At 38.6% G+C, this 20304-nt stretch overlaps 1 protein-coding gene and 1 long non-coding RNA gene across 4 annotated transcripts in view; one reads left to right on the top strand and one right to left on the bottom strand.

The window, feature by feature from the left end:
- LOC143346425 (uncharacterized) overlaps nucleotides 1-20304 on the top strand; it is a 316064-nt gene that overhangs the window by 5102 nt on the left and 290658 nt on the right. The window lies entirely within an intron of this gene.
- Nucleotides 202-20304, bottom strand: part of Tusp (WD40 superfamily protein Tusp) — a 54513-nt gene continuing 34410 nt past the window's right edge. Inside the window, exons 3-16 of one of the 2 annotated variants that reach the window (XM_076774082.1) lie at nucleotides 13142-13324; nucleotides 12237-12344; nucleotides 11646-11811; nucleotides 10530-10798; nucleotides 10204-10292; nucleotides 9983-10117; nucleotides 8091-8490; nucleotides 6850-7027; nucleotides 5242-6784; nucleotides 5049-5162; nucleotides 4762-4996; nucleotides 4316-4495; nucleotides 4090-4237; nucleotides 202-4003 (exon numbers count right to left, since the gene is read on the bottom strand). In XM_076774082.1, coding sequence (XP_076630197.1) covers nucleotides 4121-4237; nucleotides 4316-4495; nucleotides 4762-4996; nucleotides 5049-5162; nucleotides 5242-6784; nucleotides 6850-7027; nucleotides 8091-8490; nucleotides 9983-10117; nucleotides 10204-10292; nucleotides 10530-10798; nucleotides 11646-11811; nucleotides 12237-12344; nucleotides 13142-13324 — 3717 coding nt within the window. In that variant the 3' untranslated portion in view covers nucleotides 202-4003; nucleotides 4090-4120. The remainder of the gene's footprint in view (nucleotides 4004-4089; nucleotides 4238-4315; nucleotides 4496-4761; nucleotides 4997-5048; nucleotides 5163-5241; nucleotides 6785-6849; nucleotides 7028-8090; nucleotides 8491-9982; nucleotides 10118-10203; nucleotides 10293-10529; nucleotides 10799-11645; nucleotides 11812-12236; nucleotides 12345-13141; nucleotides 13325-20304) is intronic. The other variant, XM_076774083.1, reaches the window with a different exon arrangement.

Raw genomic sequence — 20304 nt, 5'->3', positions numbered from 1 at the left:
TTTTATTCCATTAAATCTACAATGGAAATTTTAATATAATGAATGTATAACGTTTGAATATTTAATGGGTAAAAAGTATGTAAAAACAAAGTTGAAATTGAAATGATATACTAAATAATGCATTTAAAGGTTAATGTATTTAATTTCGATTAGTAAATATAATTGCATTATAAAACACAGAAACTGGGAATGAAATTACCATTGCCGTGTAGAATTTCTTTCTTTATTTACAAATATCTGATAATCATCAATGTACTCGGTAACAAAATTTGCATTGCACATGTACAGAATGACTGTTCAGCACTAAAACGATAAATCAACAATCTCATCGTAAGAGAGAAAACAATACTGATACGATTTGCACACTATGTATATCGTGTCGTTATTATATAATACTCAGTCGCAAAATTTCACACGTGGCATAGCGTTTTTATAGAAGCATAATCTTAATATTACGCTCGTAAATGAAAGAGAATAATATACCAACGAAAAAAAGAGACTACCATATACATATAGATCAACGTACGTGTAGTCTGACTTGAGCTAGGCCGAACATTTTGGAACTCAGTCACGATTGGCGCGAGTGGCTACAAACGCCTCGGTCGGTTTAATAATACATATGTTGAAGTAACAATTGCTGTACAACAATACAATCAAGCAACTTCCGACAGTTAACGTAGACTACTATAGATCATTCCGTTCAATTTACATACGTATAGGCACTCTATTTATCGCCAAAAAAGCACTCTGCGATGATCCAGAAATACAATAGTCGAATTAAATTCAAATGATTATTCAAAGATGCAATAAACTCGTTACTCACATTGTGCTAATTTTTTCAAAAAACAACAATTGAGCGGTAAGGTACACAGAACCGTTTAATCGAGATGTCCCAGCGGTTTTGAGCGATCAATTGACTCTAATCCGAGTACACCGGTTCTTTGTTTCTTAACTTTAACAGAGTTTGGAAGATAACGGTGCGCGAAGAATTGCTTGTGATCGACGTAAACGTTGCCTATCGCGTGACTTAAGCCCGTATTGTTCGGCAAATGCAATAAGGACGTATACATATTAAAAATAAGTGGGTCACATTGATGCGGATCTTTTCATATCAAAATTTCGTGCAAGTATGAAAAGTTAACCATCGGTGGAACTTTCATTATAACGTGATTCTTTATTTCTTTTCCTTTTTTTGTCGTTTTATAATTCCACTTTTTTCTTTTTTTGGGTTTGTTTTTTTGTTTTTATTTTTATATTTTTTTTAATGACCCCTCAGACGCATCTCGTTCGTGTAAATAAAGGAAACTCTGTAACGATCATATACAAAATGTTCTTCGATAAACATACGAACCAATGGCGAACTTCAAACGAACTCTCAGAAGGATGTTAACGGGTTGAGTACCAAGCGAACCTTTCACACTTTGCTATTTAAATTATTATGTAAAAACTAGAATATTCAATATTTCAATGGTCAAAATTATTTCACAGTGTTTCCAATGGTATTGATATTGTTTAGAAGGTTGCTAGTCTAAGGGTTTATTTATGGTAAACGTTTTAAGAAAGTGATGTATGTCGCTATTGACAAACGTGATCTGAATAGAAATATTAATAACAGATACCGGTATCCATTACGGTACTCAACCTGTTAACCCACGATTACGTGGTCCGATCAATCCATGGCGATACTTTAAAAATGCGTGTCGTTCTCTTTCCAGATGTTCGTTGCTTTTTGAAACTAAGGCTTCCTCATACCGGGTGCTCTAAAATCCGTAGTACAGTTCGAAAAGAGAAGATTTCTGTCGAATCTATAAATCGAAAACGTGGGATAAAATTTGTTTTGCACGAGTCTTAGGTTTTGAAACAGTCGATTTTTTAAAATATAATTCATAAACTTATAAATCTTGACCCATGGATTCCATACTGTTTATGTACAAAGTTCGTAAAGTTTGAGATTAGTATCGTTCGATAAAATGTTTTTCATTTTGTTTTTGGAGCAAGAAATCATTGTCTTTTCGATCGTACCAGGGATTATGGGACATCCTGTACAATACTATTCCCATGAGCTTGTGGTTTGTGTTTCGCGGTGCAAATGCAATACTACGTAAACAAAAAACTGACTCAGTATTGATGATACATGTGTACGTGCTGTCGACTACTGGTAATAGTAGGTAATTCAGGATACAACGTTGCCTAGAAATCAAAATTAACGCATGGTCTAGTGGATTTATATACTGACACGATTACTGACAATGTGTGATATAAATATTTATCGCTAACTCGTGAGTATGGGGCGGCCTGAACAGTAATTGTGAACATAGTCGAAGGAAACTGATTCCGAAACACCCGTAACTTTAGACGCGAAGGATGTATATCTGAAAAAATACGATTGCACCTTATATGCAGTCGATTCCTTCTTCGATCGAACTGTGCAATAATTTTGTTCATATCCTTTAACAAACGCATGCTCGATTTTATGAGTTACTGTTATGTTGACGAATGCTTTAACGAAATTGATACACGACAACAAAATTTAGAATCGCGTTCCTAGCGCGTTCCTAACGCGTTCAACTTATCATCTCAATCACTTAATCACTCAAAGATCGATCACGATCTGTTGAATTTGTTTCCATCATAATGTTCTCTAATCATCGCTCCAGGCGCCCCACTCTCGAAATTTTGATTCAACGAAAAAGTATCCCTTAAGCACTTCTCGCGTAGGCCTGACGTTGATCTTCCACGTTACTTACAATTAGGCGAATGAAGTACAACGATCATGGGTTAAGTATAGACGACAGTTAGTTTGATGCGTGCACACATTGGCATACAGACGAATACTTTCCATCCTTGCGTTAATCTGGCTCCATACCACCATCTCCCCCCACCCCCGCCTCCATCATCATTTCGCCTGTCCTACTTCGATAAGGAAGAACACAGGCCGGACGTTAAAAGTTACCATTTAGCGTTATCATTAATTTTATAATATGCGTTAAGAAACATTTAAATCGAACAACATGAAACGCACGCGCCGATAAGCGGGTCCGTCAATATATATGTATATAAAATTCGAATACATCCGGCGGACCGCAAAAATGAACGAGGTGAACTTTCAACAGCATTACTAGACTTCAACGTGTCGCATAAACTATACAAAAATGAGCACTCGAAGAGTTGGGAGAAACGAAATATTTTGGACGGTACGGCGAAGAAGCATTCAACGAAATCTTATTTACTACGGTTCCTTTGCCACAAAATCCATTGTGTCCCGCTCGAATTCAAGTCCCTCTGCAACTGTCCACGCTAACAAGGGGAGGATTAGTAGTGTCAAACGCTGATTTCGATAAAATTGATATGGGACGAGTAGATCTGTACCTACGAAAATTGTAAGTACAATATTGTTCGTAAACTTTTAACCTCTGTTTTTTTAAAAGTTCATAGACATATCCGACTAATATTAATCTGTTATTTTCGTAGGTGTAAGTCTAACATGTAGTGCCTATTGTATCGAAATTAGCGACTCCCACTACTAACTCTCTACTTGTAAGATCCGTGAAGTGAAATTAGTATATGTCGAGTTTGCTTTAGCTTGAAGGCGTTCGTTCGAGAGGCTCGCGTAAGGCCTCAAGAAGGGTTTGTGTTTTCGTTTTCGTGCTACACACAAGGCCATGTGCATTCGGCTCGAGATTTCGGTGCAAAAATCCCTCTCTATCGTGGCGATGGCTGGTTGATGCTCGCTTGTTTACTTAAAGAACTTATTTCTAGCCCGTCACTAGTTTTAATAATCGAAAGACATACGGCTCTATTACACGCTTAAAAGCTGTATTTAAAGATGTCTTTCATTCATTGTAATTCTATGTGTAGCGTATTGTTACAGCTTTAATTCTTCTACGACTTGCTAGGTTTTCCTTCTTCTTTTTTTTTTCTTTTTGGACGAATATTTCGATTTAATTACAGCATACGTTTCGGGTAGCGTTTCTGGTACGTGTATTCCAAATTTCACGCGAATCTGAAAATCGTGTTTGAATATTTTAAGATCGACGAAAATTAAGATCGAACGTTCGTTGTATTTAACTCTTGATATTATTTCTATACCTGTATCAAATGAAGTATCAGCGACTAACAGTTACTTGAGCCGTTGTGTAACATTAGCCAAGGCAACGGCGAAGGCTTGTAAAGCACTGAAAGGATATTGGAAATCCAATGTGTAGGCATTCCCATCTATTCTTCCGAATTGCATCACCTGGCAAAAAATTTAAACAGATTTTAGTTATCGGATCGCGCGGACCAAGGCTATCGTTTAAGATAGACGTTTTTCTACCTGTCGGCCTTTGAATTCTATCTGAAAGTTCTTCGCGCTTTCTTGGGTCACTCTGCCGCCGAAATCAAGCTGATACACCTGGCTAGATTCGTTCCACATCGGCGCCTTATTATGCATCACAAGTTCCCGCCTTACTGCTTCCGATTTGTGAGCAGATGCTCCTCCACTCTTTTGCTTCAACTGCACATCGTGATTAGAAACGCATTACTATTTCTTCGCGACCCTTTGAGTAATATTGGAATCTTTAAATGGACGAATCGAATGGAAATTGACCAAAAGCGAATTTAGAAAGATTATTTTATAACTCCGGTAAAAAGTAATTTTAACATCCTTGAAATTGGATCCCACGTTATTTCTACTTCATGCATATTTTCTCAACGCTTATCTCTAATATTCAAGTGTGCTCATTGATACTGTGTATACCTATATTTATAACTTTTGCCAACCTTTTGGCGTAATTGTGCCTTTTGGAACGTTTCGAGGTCCCGGTAGCTTCCCGACGATTCGTCTTGAAGCAGCCCTTCCTCGTCCGAACTCTCACCCCGGCTCTTTCGCGTTTTTCTGCTCAGTAAAGGACTCGATAGTAGCCTTCTTCTAATCGGCGAAGCCGACGCCGGTCTTTTGCCTTTCTTCGACGGTGCTGGACTACTAGGAGAACTTCTAGGCAATCTGAAAAAAGTTCTTAGAGAAAAGAGGATTTGTCAAACGACTCGTATGATATAATATGTTTTACCTGGACGATGGTCGAGGCGACGGTGGTGGTAGAGAGTGGCTTTCATCGAAATCTCGAAGTCGAGCTGCAAGACCGTCCAAGGATGACGCTAACGAACCGCTTGGACTGGATAGTCTATGAAATTCATTGACAGGAAAAATAATTAGAATGACACTTTATTACTGGTCTTATCAGTAAATAGACACACGCTTACCTAACGGGTGAAGTACAGGTTTCTATCGGGCTCGGTTTAACGGCAGGCAGACGACAGACGAGCTTCCCATATTCAACCGTTGCTTCTACAGCATCTGGTGACTCTTCCAGCGATTCGTTACTCTTGTTCTCGGTCATCTCGAGACTGGTAGCACCGATTGCTTCTTCGACGTGTTCCGGCAACTGGGGTGGCAACGATATATGCTCGTTAGCGGGAAATATGTCGCTGGAGTCTAAACTCTTGGACTTTCCGCAGTTGCGAAGCCTCGGCGACTTGGACGTTTGCTGGCCAATCTCGTGCTGAGTCTTATTCTTTTTTCTCCTTTTGGTCTTCCTCGAAACTAGTACCAGTCTCTTGTTAGGCGCCTCCTTCCTAAGCATCTTCAATGCCACGTCGCAGGGGACCAATTGCGCGTCGACCATGTCCAAGTAGCCGACGCTGCAGCTTCTGACTATGGAATCGTTTATGCAAAGGGGACCGATGCTAACGACCGTCGGGGTTCTGTGAACGCCTCGCGACGATTCCAACGCCGCGGCTTCGCCGTGAGCCTCGTCGTCGATGAAACGCATTTCGTCGGCTCTGCTGGCGGAACCGCACGCGCCGAAGTAGCTGGCGTTCGTTTTCCCGCACGATTCGTGCGATTTAAAGTCTTTGATCCTCGAGGTGCAGTGCGAGCAAGATTGTCCCACGCATTGATCGATATTCTCCGGAAACTGATAAGAACACGCCGGCGAATGATTGCTGGCCAGGTGTATGCCGTTCTTGTTGTACGGGCCATGGGAATACGAGCTTATCGATGACGTTTGATTGACGCCGTGATTAGTTTTACCCTGGACCCCGTTAAGGAATATCGCCTGAGATTGAGGGCAACCGTTGTTGTTCTCCAGACCGTTCACGATGGAGCCTTGGGAACAACCGCGGCTGCTCGACGCCTCCGTGTTCGAAGTTTGGCCGTTGTGTATGGACATAGGTATAATGGTCGAGGGACAGGTTGTCAATACAGTCTTGTCGTCCTGAGAAATTTGATTGAACTTATTGTTCTCGAGCTCCTTCTTCGTGATCATGCCGGTCTGTTGGTCAGCCAGGACGGTTTTCATCCTTTGAATATTGTTGGAGTAATCCGTTCCCGAGTTCGAGGTCGCGATTATGGTTTGCGTGGGGGCGACCGCGTTTTTCGGCGACTGAAGGGCTGGCACGTCGCAACACCTCGGCGGGTTGTGCCTCGACGGTGTTCGATAGGTGTTCGTGGAGGTAGTCCTCAAGTTTTCGTACAAATTCCCCATTTCCTGCAGGTCAACGTAGGGTAACTCGTTTTCGTAATTGTCGACCCTGGACAGGGTGGTGGGTAAGGCTTCGGTGGTCATGAATTGATTGGAAATTTGAGATTTCGGACGATTGGAGTTCAGTCGCGCGTTACGGGGCGTCATCGGTGCGATCGGAGGGGGCTGGGCTTCGGAGGTGCTTCGCGAGGCACTTTGTAGTTCCTGGAACGATTCCTCCTCGTCCTCGGAGAACAGATTCGGATTGAACGTGGGATCCGGACCTGGGAGAAAAACGTTTCGATTTACGACAAATTGGCTTTTTGATCGTTCCGATTCGGTAACGTACCTGCTGGCACGTCGTCACGCAACTCTGTCATCACTAGGGTCATTTGTCGCGGTTGCAAATGCAGCAGGGACGTTCGATAAGTAACCTGACCCAAGTTAGCGGGCACCGACTCCGCCAACCCGTGAAACTTAAATTTCGTGCCCCAGATATTGGACGTTACTTCGACCAGCCTCGCGTGCTACAAAGAGATAAGTCTTGTGACACTGCTGATCACGCGAACGGTTACAATACCCAGAGGCTCACGGGGCTCGTTAAACTTTGCTACGTTACATAATTCCTCACGCCCTAGAATGGGACAAAATTCCCTAAACATGGCCAAACAAACCCGATCGCAATCGATAATGAAACAAGATATTTGAATATCTTTGTACTCTCGTTTATAGCGATTGCAAATAGCCGATGTATTTCTTCTTTTTCGATACACAATTTCCCAATTTATTCTTAAATTTCAGATTGCTTGTCCTTCTATTTGGAGTCAGATAAGGCTAAATGCACCCTCGAGAGCACTACGAAGTTTCCCCCTTTTTAAACCAAAATTGTATGCCCCAAGATATGAAGATATTGATCCCTTTACACGAATATGTAATGTTGCGAATCAATACTGGGATCGCTTAGGCTTCTTCAAGGATAGCCGCGTATCTTTTAGATCTGATTAATGCATATTATTATCTTACAATTGTCGACGGTAAATTCTGTAACTGTTTATGCTCATTGCAATCAGATAATTAAAGCGATACATTATATCGTATTATTAAATTGACTCTTTTATGCAGTTTAAAAATACGACAAAAAATATATGATATTTAAGACAGATAAAGTAATTGCAATCTTTTTAATGGAAAAAAGATATTTACATTTCGCTAGATCTTTATCATACGTCCCCTTTCAGATGGTATTAAAAATAGTTTCTCTTTAAAGGTCATATTGATCTTCAAAGAGTCAAAGTTATCTTTTAATCAGCCTAAAGAGATGGTTAGCGAAGAAAGTGAAATAAATTCCATTATCTCGGAAGAAAGGAATTAATGTAAATGAAATCAATTATAGCAGAAATTCTCCAAATATATGTGTTATTCACACGTTGACATTATTTTATATACGTAATTAATTATATTCATTTTAAGAATATTGATAAAGCGATTGTTTAAACTTTGTCCATGTTTCGGGAAATCTGTCTTTCTATACGAAATTCGAAATACATCGAGTCCGTTCTTATTGTATAAACATGAAATGAAAATTTTTACCTCGGGTAACGTGTCTACGTATGTAAGGTCGTCGCTCTCCTCGTTCAGTTTCTCTTCTCGTTTCCGTCTGTTTTTCCTTTTGTTCCTAGGCGATCCGCACAAGTCGGCTGTGTCCCTCTCCGTATCCGATCCATCGCTGAACGATGGACATTGCGACGTGTCTTCGTAAACTTGGAGGGTGTCCTGGCTTTGGGGATCGAATATTACGAACTCTGGTCTGATTTTGCTCGTTCTTCTGCCCTTTAGAAGCGGCACTAGCCCACCTAAATATTCTAAATATAATGTGTAACAAGGAACGGGTTCCACGGCGTGTCTGAGCATGGTGCAATGTAATCTTCCTCCTCCTGGTGGCGGACGCGACACGAAACGCCTCAGTTCCCTTGGTTCTGGTACTGAACATCTAAAATCAAGATGTTCAAGACGTTAAACAAAGACGTTCGATAAAAATAGATAAATTCTCTTTTTAAGTTTCTTGTTATACGAAAGAATCGTTCAAGACAAAGTTGAATCGATAGAAAGGGGCGAACGCAACGATGTGCAATCACTCTTTTCGACATTTTAGTTATTGATATTTTTTTAAATGTAATGGTATACTTTTTTATATACCTATATAGAGGATAAGCAGGAAAATTCAACGATTTTCGATTTTTGGAACCTAAATTTTAGCTATTTTTTAGAAGCAGTTTTGAATAAATTGTTAATGTAATAGGAAATGTTACATAATTTTATTAGCATACGTATAAAAAAAATTATGATATTAAAATATAATGCATACATATTATCGTGAGGTCTAAGAAGGTTAACATACACTGAATAGGGACTGAAAATGGCTACCATTGATGTTAATGCACAATTGTAACCTCCTAATCAATGACCTATACAGGTTTTTTACTTCCTGCGGCGTAATTGATGCACATATCGATATTCCACTGAATAATAGAGAATGCACGTGACTTCTACATGACGAGTACCCAGCATATTACTCTAGAATAGCAAGAGTAATATTGGATATCGATTTTACACGACATCGGATCGAACGACAAGAAATTGGAAAGTGATCTCCTCGGATGTCATTCTATTAGACTTTTACCGTGACGATAACTTTCTAAATTTACAGCCGGGTACCAATAAATCAGGTTCATCGTACAATGATTAAATTTATGGTTTCGAACTTCCCGATTGGACATAATGGTCACCATTAAACACCCGATGAAGCTTCAAGATGCGTTATTAAAATAAAAGTATGTATGCATTATCATAGATCGTTGAATTTGTTAGTTTATTCTCTGTAAGAGTATATACGAAACATATAAAAAACCATCGATGACCTTAAAATCTCGAAAAAGATAATCATAAAAAAAATTTATTTCCTATTACTATGTTTACCTCTTACAACAATTTAACTTTGTTCTGAAGAGTTTTTTAACACGTTGGCTAACAAGTCGTTCAGTGTTTGAATAATTAGTACACTTACTTCGATATCTTTATTTTTACCAACTTGACCAAAAGTTTATACGGAGGTGACGCTTTCAAATATCGATTATATTTCTATAAACTGTTATTCGGATTTTATTAAAAGATGACCCAGTGATAACCAATACAGCAGTGTCACGCGACGAGTGGCATATTCGATAGAGTGATTCTACCCACCCACAAAAATAAATCGAAAATCTAGAATACAATTTTGTTGCTTGCAGTTATCGATTTATATATGTATATGTGTGTGTGAAGTAAATAAAAAACTGATGGAGAGGGTACAAAGTTGAAAAAGTTTGGAAATTCCTGCTGTGGAGAACTCGTTGAAAAGGTTTGGGTTAGCTTAATTGTGGGGCTTACTGGAAAGTGAAGTTTAGGGAACAAAATTATCGTAGACAAAATTCGGATTGTCTTACCTTATTGTACTAGCAAAAAGTGCGGCCACGGATGCTCTTAATCTCGGTGGCAATGGAAGTTGCTGAACACAGGACTCCCTTGTCAGAGCTGCTCTCACAGCCAAGCGAGATAACAACTGCAGCGAACCTACGCGCCTGTTGAATTAATGCATCGTGTCTCAGACACTTTTTGTACGAAAACGGCGAAGATAAAAATATCTACGCGGAGAAATGCGAATTACCTTGACACCCATGCCGCGTGGACGCGTGCTCCGGTCGCCACGAAAAGTCTTCTGTCGTTGTGGCCCCACGTGAGCGCCGATACCGCGCACTGATATCGATAAGGGAAAATATAACACGCGTTACGATCGAAATATCTTACGATTACTCCACGGAATTATAAATCCTTGAGTGACATTTACTGTACGAGAGAAATCTAACTTTAGTCTTTACGATATGAAATCTCGCTAATTAGTCAATGCCTCTGGTCACTAAATCTAAATTTAATCTAGCAACAATCTTTTCGGCTCTTTAGTGTGGACAAACGTTCGTTTAAAAATATACGTACTTGCGTGTACGGTATCGCCGTAGTGTAGACAAGGGCACCGGTGACCGAATAAAATTTTAGAAGATTCGTGTACTCGTGGGGGCTGCACTGAGGGCTATCCGAATCTTTTGTTCCGGCGATCGCTAACAATTTTCTGGAATTACTCCATTCAGCGTGCAACGGTGCCTTTAGGTTCGTACGTATCGTTATGGGCGACACGTCGTCGAATGATCGCAGCATGACGATACTGCCATCGGCGAGGCAGACTGCTAGCACGTAATTCCGGTCGTCTGCAAATACGTATTTCTCATTCCCTTAATTATCCTATTTCGGTTCTCCCTTCCGACGATAATAATGAATCGCCGGAGACGAACTTCGCGGGAGAATTATTGATAAAGTAAGCAGACGCCACAAAGTTACTTCAAGAATATTTGAATAACGTCGCTTTCGGTTCCCTAACGATTCTAATGTTTAACCCTAGAATACCAATTATGTTTACGGGTGGTCTGCGTGCTGCTAATGAATTTTCAAATCGTTGAACCGTATGAGTTATAATCATTTGCATTGAAAAATTGGAAGGTGATACGAATAGCACGTTGGAAACAAGTATTCGAAGTTACTCGCATTTTCTTTAGTATAAAAGAATGATAAATTATGATGGAGTCTGATCAAAAAAGAAAAACCATTAAAGAAGTTATAAAACTTTAAAGTACGACGGTCTACTATCCAGAAAAGTTCGTACAAGGCAGGAGGGATTTAAAAATTTCCATTCAAGAAAATGTGAAAATATTTAAATAGAAGATTTTACGAATAGGTAGAAATCTAGGGATTTGTCAATCAATAGGATGGTGGTAAGCTTTCGATGGTTTTCAGCAGCCACTTGATTTTGTCTCGATTATAAAGCGAACTATCGCGTACACTTTGATCCTTTTTACTCGTTTAATGTCGACTGCCTCGAAAATGAGCTATTAAAAAGTTTTTAAGTACTGTTTCTATTAAAAGTACAGTATAGGTGTGTTCGTATCAAAGTAACGATAAAAGTATCCGCGAAGTCGCTTTAAAGTTGTCGTTCGTCTCTTTAAAATTCACCTATTCGACCGTATCATTTTATAAGGTACTATGCAAGATCATCGATACCTCTGTGGGATCTGTCGTTCGATAAATCATCATCTCCTTCTTCCATCGTAAACTTTTCGGCGCTCCAAGCCATCGAAGTGACACCAGCTGCTAATTGTACCTCCGATACCATCGCTCCATGAACATCCATTACTATTAATTGCCCCGCCGTCGTTCCGAAATATACCTGTTGACATCGTTATTAATATTGTATGGGCAAAGTGTGACAAATAAGTTTGGTAATTATGTCAAGGTGTATCAAAGCCACGCCGTCGTAAAAAATATTAGAGCATCTTTCGATCCTTATAGAAACGAATCTTTAAAAAATTAGATAGCAAAGTATGGATATACTTTTATTGGTACAAATGACGTCGTTACTGGGACAATTTGTCACTGGCATCGAGAATGTTTTTACATTGTAATGGAACTTTGACAACTATGATCGAGTGTAATACTACGCTATAATAACGTGGGTATCGCAAGGTTAGAAGCAGATATCAATATATCATATTTCACGTATGAATTTGAACTGTTTCGTATGTAAAGTTTGTAGAAAAGAGTATAGTAACGAGTAAAGAAATTTTTGTTTCCAAGCACAAAAGTATAATTTACCTGCTGATCGTCTGGTGTCCAAATACCACAGGTGATCGTAGCCTTGTCGTTCAACATCGATGACCAGTACCTTTGACCAGCAACGCTGCCAACCAGTACGAAACCGTCCTGCAATGAAATACGATTAATCTATTTCGTTTGTTCTAAATTGCAGTAAAGTAAATTAAAACACGGACCGTGCACTAAAGTTCGAATATAATTGACCGGACACTCGGTTGTTACGGTGTAACAGTTACAAAATAATCGTATTAATTTACAAATTTGTATCTATTCTTACGATCCGGTGACATTTAGTTATAAAATCCAGGAAACGTGCATCATATGTCATGCCCTTATATTCTTTCATCCGAGTCTTTCAATATAGAAACTTATTTAACGAAAAAGAAGGACAGGATCTTTGCCGAGCGCATAAATAATTCAGCGTGCTCGATTTTAAATTCAGAGCACACACGTACACTACAGTTTGCATTTTATTTCATATCTAAATTGTATTGCCGCGCGTATACATAGTCTCCCGGAATGAATAATCGTTTCGCTTTGCATACGGCCAATAAGATGTATTTTCATTCGACCGTCCTCGGTTAGAAATTCAATATTTATTTCCTGATGCTGCCACATGCCAATTCTAAAAGCACTCCATAAAATCAATTTTACTTCCGCTAGCTCTACGTGTCATAGTTTTGTTAATAAAGCCCTTTGTGCTTTTAACATTGTCTACGGTCGGTTTCGAGATTCACAAGTGGAAACAACGTTATCAGTTGGACCCAATCCAGGTGCTACGCGATTCACTGTCAAGAGACTGATATGCACTCTATAAATCCCTTTCGTTAAACGAGCTTGCTGATCGAAACCCTCGACGAGTATCCATTGGTATGAAATATTCGAAGTTCGATAAGTAGAATTACCCTGTAGCATATGAGAGCCATCCGTCCGTCGTGCGACCAAGAGAAATGCGTGACTGGAGTACTTCTGTCGTTGATCAGTTCTATGCTCCATTTTCCTTCGTACTTGATCCACACGAAAATTACGCCGGAACTGTCGCACGATGCCAACTTCTGGTAAGGCTCGTTCCACTTCACGAGTATCACCTGCAACAGAAAATTCATTTTTACGTATCGATAATAAAGAAACTCAGATATGTATTTAATCGGTGCACCGAATGCACGAATACTTTGAGAATAATAAAGTATTGAAATAGTATTAGTAGTTTTTGACGTGTCAACGATCACGTGGGCGTTGTCTTTCCAGTCACTGTATTCTGAGATTAAACCTCTAACCCGAACGAAGTTCTGGGTCAGTTCGGTAAATGCTGTCTGAAAGCGTCAAGGTCTCGGCCAGCATGGTTCGTTATTCATAGCGCAATTTGCCTTAAGCGACGAGCTTGATACACCGCTCGCAGTGTACCGGTGTGATAGGTGCGAGTCGAAACAAATCTACCTTGATCCTTTCCTTCTGAAGAATGCATCTCGAGAGAAATGCATCGAATAAATATTTCCGATGCTTACGTAGTAAACGGTCTTTGAAGCAGAAACGAAGTCAAATTTATGGAGATTACAGTATGCTAACTTGTGGTTCCACGCAAAACAGATTTTCGTTGCGACAAGTGAGCGCAGACGGGGTTGAAGTTGCTTGAATATTTATCCGTAGAAGACGAAAAGGCTACAGAAATCTTTTATTAGCCTCCCTTCCCCCTTTAAGCCATTCTAGATTCTCTAATAATAGAAATATATTTTCAAAAAAGAATCTTCTAATTTGAATATCATCATTTCGAACGAAAAGTGGTTCAGTTAAAATCGTTTATTACGATAATCGAGTGACCTTTAATATAGAAAGTAAATTGAAGCTGCTGTTAGTGTCATAACGAGGTAATATCTCAAGAACAGGTTTTCTCGATCGTAAATGGGTTTTCTGATGCTTCGCGAGATATTTGTAATGAGCTTTCCGGCCTAATCAGTTAAGAAAAAACTTTGATTAAACATTCTCCCGTGGATCAAGTATATTTAGACTGTGTAATAGTCTGTTGATTTTTCTGCTCCATCATTATATAATGAATCAAAATGATGTATATCTGTTGATTACAAGAGTTTCAAGTTTACTTTCATCGTTAGACTTTCTTTTAGTCGCAACAGTCTTCGCAGAATTTTAGCTTCTGACTTTACAATTTTGTAAGATGATCATGAAAACACGTATACCATTAACGATACATTTACGTCGTAATATATAACACAAGTTTGTTAACCATGTTTACTGTTCCTATTAGTTTATGATCACTCCTGAAACATTATTTTGATTCATTATATATTTACACTATATTTATGCCTGCATAATTTTATTTTCTAATATTTCGTCTTTTTTTACTGCAGTAATTTAGTTCGAAAACTAATGGGTTTTCAAGTAAACGAGGTCTATCTTTTGATATCAGAGAACTCTCACGAGCAGACGTCCTTTGTTACTTTTACTCGTTCGTCTTCACATCTCCTTGCTGGAGAAGTATATTGCAGTCGTAAGATCAAAGACAATTCGGGTCTTAGTGTGTCACTAAAAGATTTGAACTCGTTGTCCTCTTCGTTTCGTTTCGTCATAGCTCCTTAGATCACAGCTTTTAATAACTTAATATTGATACCTTCGTTCTAAATATTTAAACTCTTCCAGCGTCTACATTTTAATTTACAATTATTCTTACTATTTCACTATATTCTTAACTTCATAAATGTATTGAATGTAGTATAGTTTTAATATTCATTTGCATCCATAGGATAAGTCTCGTAACTGGGTCAGACTATAGCTCTATTCCAAGAGATGATAGAATAGTATAGAGGAACATTATACAGGGTGTTCGGCCACCCCTGGGAAAAATTTTAATGGGAGATTCTAGAGACCAAAATAAAACGAAAATAAAGAATACCAATTTATTGATGAAGGCTTTGTTAAACAGTTATTAACGTTTAAAGTTCCGACCGTACCGAATTTTTTTCTCGAAAATGCGCAAAATTTCGGGGGTATGTCTATTCCCGAAAATGATTGTAATTGACCCCCGCAACCGAAAATAATTTTTTCAGAACAATTTGAAATTTTTGAATTTAATTGTTAATAACTTTTTAACGAAGCCTCCATCAAGAAATTGGTATTCTTGATTTTTGTCTTATTTTTGCCTCTAGAATACTCTATTAAAATTTTTCTCAGCGGTGGCCGAACACCCTGTATATGGTTTAATTGCCTATATTATCCTATGATACGTTTTTTCTCCCAAGTGCATCGGTGCTGTTGCAAAGTTCAGTTACACTGTTTTTTTATACGGAACTTCCCGATTTATTTACATAAATCATTTTCTTGGAGCATTCTAGGTGTAAAAACTACTGTAAAGTTATTGATCATTCATTGCACAGGTTACGTTCAAACTTTGAAACTTGCTATAAGAAAAATATATAATTACATGGTTGCTGAAGCATAATAAACATGAAAAACAATTTTGCTGGACTCGAATAGTAAAGGGGAACAAATACTGTGTAATAAACGCGACGATTTTACACGTATACCGCATACATAAAAATTATTCGATCAAAAATAATAACAGTGATTATCGCGATGGATTGAGATTTATGAACACATAAAGATATCTAAAATTATCCGAATAATAAACATAAGGGTACCTTTGAATCTTGAGTACGCGATAAAGGAGAGATGCTTCAAAGTACCTAGAGTTATAATTAACTCTTCGATGCTCTTATACGATACGTACACACCAACGTCGTCTACCAGAAAGCAAAGCATAGATATTTGCCGCAAACAATAAATCCGGGTCTATGCTTAAGCTATCTTTAGTAACGTGTCATTGCTCTATCATGAAAGCTGTCCATCGATCGACGAGTGTCGTCCATGTACTGGCTCGCATGTTCGCGTACAATTTTGTCGTGTGCCTACCTTATTTTATTGAACGAACGTTTTCAATACGTACAGGGAACTATCGTACCAAGGAAGACTGATATCTAAATTCGTGCATTATTGCGCATTCTGTACTTTAAACTTTTATTATTAGCACCATTAGGGCCGAAGTATTTAAGCATTCTTTGTCACGCTATGCCAGAAGTCACGTATACCGTACGATAAAAATTTCGAGACACGAGAAACATAGAAGCACGATTGTTTCTTTTCTTCTGAAACGGTGTTATCGATGATACATAATACAGAGAATATTTTATTCTACTGAAAAATAGATTAGCTCGTATCTGTGGCACATTATCTTTGTAGCGAGTAGTTTAAGAAACATGACTTGGCTTTAAATAGAATGGCTCAGATCGATATGAATTACTAGTTACCATTTCAACGTCGTTTGGTCACGAAACAGCATTCCGTTCGCGGACAGCATTATGGATTAATTATTTCAGCATTTTTTTAGGCTTGGTCATTATTTCGATCAAACAATTTGTTCCCTTGGCATTTCCACGTATCATTAAAAGTAACGGAGATATCTTTTTCTAATAGAGACATCCTGGCTCAGCGATTTGTTCAAATTTATGACGGTATTTGTGCAGTAAATCAGTCGCGAAGCGCCACTGAAAAACTGAAACTTTCACGTCGAAAATAATTAACATTACGTAGCTGTTTCCCGCGAAGATGCTGCAGCGTATAAACAGACACTGTAGATTAATTGCTTTCCACGTGCTTGTTCAATCGATCTTCGGTTGTAAAGAATCGACGAAGGGATGGGGTGAAACTTCACGGAAGGGAGGGTCGCAACACCAACCGCGAAAAAGTAAGGAGGAGGATCTCGTACGTGACACGAGTGACAAGAAGATATTTCGATCTACGTACACTGTGACGGGTCCCACGGTATACAGAATGAAATAAAAATTCAGTGAAAGTATGGGATAAAATAAGTCATTCTGATAAGAGTACGATTTGCTGACGCGTCTGACTATTATTGACTATTTCTACTTGTACCTGTGTTTATAAACAGTGACGATGATATCGTTTTAGCTGGATTTTAACTGGTTTGAAAATAGTAAAACTGCAGATAAGCGGATATTACCACTAACAAGGTCAAAAAACATCGATAGAAGTAGAAATACCGAGCAATGGTCAGACACATTAAACACGTGTTCAACGTGCGCGAGCTCCAAATATATGCGTACAAAATCGATTATTTTACCACTTTTCACAAAAATTTTTTACCACATATTCGATTTATATTCACGTCAAGAATCGCCCTCCATTTCAGTAATATTACGATTTTCGTCCACCCTGTACGGGGCTATAAGTATACGCCTTAGCGTGCAAGGAGTGTAAAGAGGGAGTTATTGATGGTTCCATAGAGCGTCTTTCATTGTATGGAAATTTTCCATCTGTGCTGATTTGATACACCGTACGCGTCACTTCTTTTTCAAGTTTATACGTACTCGCGATATTTAATAAAATTATTATAACAGATTTGAAAACATGAAATTATAAATTTAAATACAAAGTCTACCGTGTACAGTTAATATTTTTAGAACTATTAAGAATAAGATCCAATACTTTTCTGCCTCGTAGGTCTAAATGTAGGTAGACATTCTAATATTACCAGAAAAGGATCTCAAAAACTAAAATCGTGTTCATTGGGCCATAATGATGTAATTAAATTTAAGTACTGGGAATATTAGTATGTAGGTATAGGATACCATTATTGCAATAAGAATGACGTGCCGCTGTCCGCTAAGCGGCTTTTATATGTTCAGGGTTTCATCGCGTTACATCAGATTTCTCGATCAGATTTTCTCACTTTTAGAGTCATGGTTCGTCATCGCTTATATCAGAATTTAACATAAGTCACCGTTAACGTCCCTTCAAATCCATCAAAAATATTCTTTCTTATTTTTCAAGGGTATAGAATTATTATAATATGTAGCTTTTGCATATTTTGTACGTGAATTATTATTATTGTTTCTCCTTACTTAAACATGATCGTTCGAAGGGATCGCAACCGCGAGCATAATAAAATCTGGTAAATGGCGAAAAATGAAAAGTATGATATATATTATCGGAACATGACTGACTGAGAAAGTCAGGGAACGGTGGAGATAGAATAAAGAGGCTGATCGATAAGAAGCTATGGTTGCCTCGAATTCTCACGCGGCATCGAAACCGTGCAGAATGCGAGATTGTGGGAAACGTCTGGAGCGACCAATATATTCGAAAAGGGTCGTGAATACCTTCTCAGGGAAATATCGGTCTCCCTGCAGACCAGATTTATACGAATTTCTCTTCTCGAGGTACTACTGTACTATACGGAATTCCACGCAGACACGATTAGATATTAAATAACTTGTTCGATAGGAAATAATTTTGTGCTTATTTAACCCATTCATAACGAATCGGTAAAAAAAGATTCTTTACAAAATTGCACAGGAAATTTTCCAATGAAAGTTTACTTGAATCAAAATATTTGGTCTTTCAAGGCACAAACTAAAACACTTATTAGAATATATTTAAAAGTTAATAAATATAACTATCCAATTTATCGTCTTCTTAATGCAATATCTAGACATTTAAAAGCATACCTTCGCGCTACGACACATTTATTAAACCCGAGTCGTTATGGATAGTGTAGTTTGCACCGATAAGTAATCTAAGTTATTTATAAGACAAGATCCGATCTTTGAAGCGAAGATATCTTGATCCGATTGATGCTGACGAAGGATAACCTTGATCCTGTACTAATCAATATCTGGTATGGTAATGTCTTATGAAAGTTTGCATGTATATGTTTGATGTTTTCTCAGATTCTGATTGTGTCGTGATCGAGTGGTTTTTGCACGATACATTGCAGATTTGAGAAACGATGAGGAGGCTGAGAGTCTCCGCGAGACAAGTGTATCGTTATTAGGTGGTAGCTGTAGTCATGAATTTGTGCCTCTATCATTGTGTATAGCTTCGGTCAGCGATCGTGCAGGAGCAGCGCTTTCTAGGAGATATCTCTATCCGGGAATTATACTGCCTTGACCTGCAGTAAATTTCCAGTTTCAAACGATAATTAGCCAATCTGTTATAAACACACATTGTTTCGTTTATGTAGCGATTCTAGATTTTGTCGTTTGGAAGCAGGAATCGCGATGGTCGTATCTAATAATTATATTCTCATGATTGACGCGTCGACAATGATATTTGCAGCGAATTACAGGTTAACGAGAACTATTTAAAATCGTCTCTTTTCATTGCCTCTTATCGTCCACTTATTCGCGTTAACATTGCTCCCGATTAATGCTCGTTCTCGCGATCCAAATGGCTCCTATCATGACTAGGGTTTCACGAACTACACTTCTCTTTAATCTTCAGATCTGTGAGGTAAGCTGGGATATAGTATTCAATCTAAACAATTAAAACAGAATGGTATTTGTTCGATGTATGGTTTCGAACAAATAGCTTTGGTTCTACCGGAGAAATTATATTCAATTGTTACAAATCTTTGAATTCACACGTCTGACACGAATGTTGGGAATGTTTAAGAAGCCTTTCACGTTAAACGATTCACCAGATTTTACTGTTTTGGCATAGTACGCGTCCATGCCCCTATCTGATTTACGTTGTCCGATTTCTATGGACGCGACGCGACGTTCCACGAGTCTACAGGTTCTTACAATAATTTGAACGATATCAGATGCTCTCGTTTATGATTGACAAGCTATCGCAATGGCGCAGCTTAGTTTCCCCGCTGGTTTTGTTTCTAATAATTGTTCGCGGCGACGGCTCGTAGTAAGAGATTCATTCGTATTCTTGGTTTTACGCAATCCTTCGACCTTGACATCCAATTTCGGTAATTCAAGATTTGGCAATGTCACTCTGGCCACGTTCTCAACCGAAGGCGACGAGTGGGTCTTGGCATCGCTCGTGCGTTCGTTTCTGTTTATCTTTGGCCAGCAATTTCTCAGCGATCGCAAGTAGATCGATGCAAATATCTTCTGCTATAAACTGTTCCTTGACTCGAATTTTCATTATATTGTAACGTTTTCAGTTGCTTCGCGAATACGTATCGTCGAATTCAATAAAGACGTCGACCAGCGACTGTAATTTTCGAGTTAGCTCCCTCGGATTA

Source organism: Colletes latitarsis, chromosome 10 (genome assembly GCF_051014445.1).
Source record: "Colletes latitarsis isolate SP2378_abdomen chromosome 10, iyColLati1, whole genome shotgun sequence".
NCBI classification, from domain to species: Eukaryota; Metazoa; Arthropoda; class Insecta; order Hymenoptera; family Colletidae; genus Colletes; species Colletes latitarsis.
This window is presented reverse-complemented; position numbering and strand designations above follow the sequence as displayed.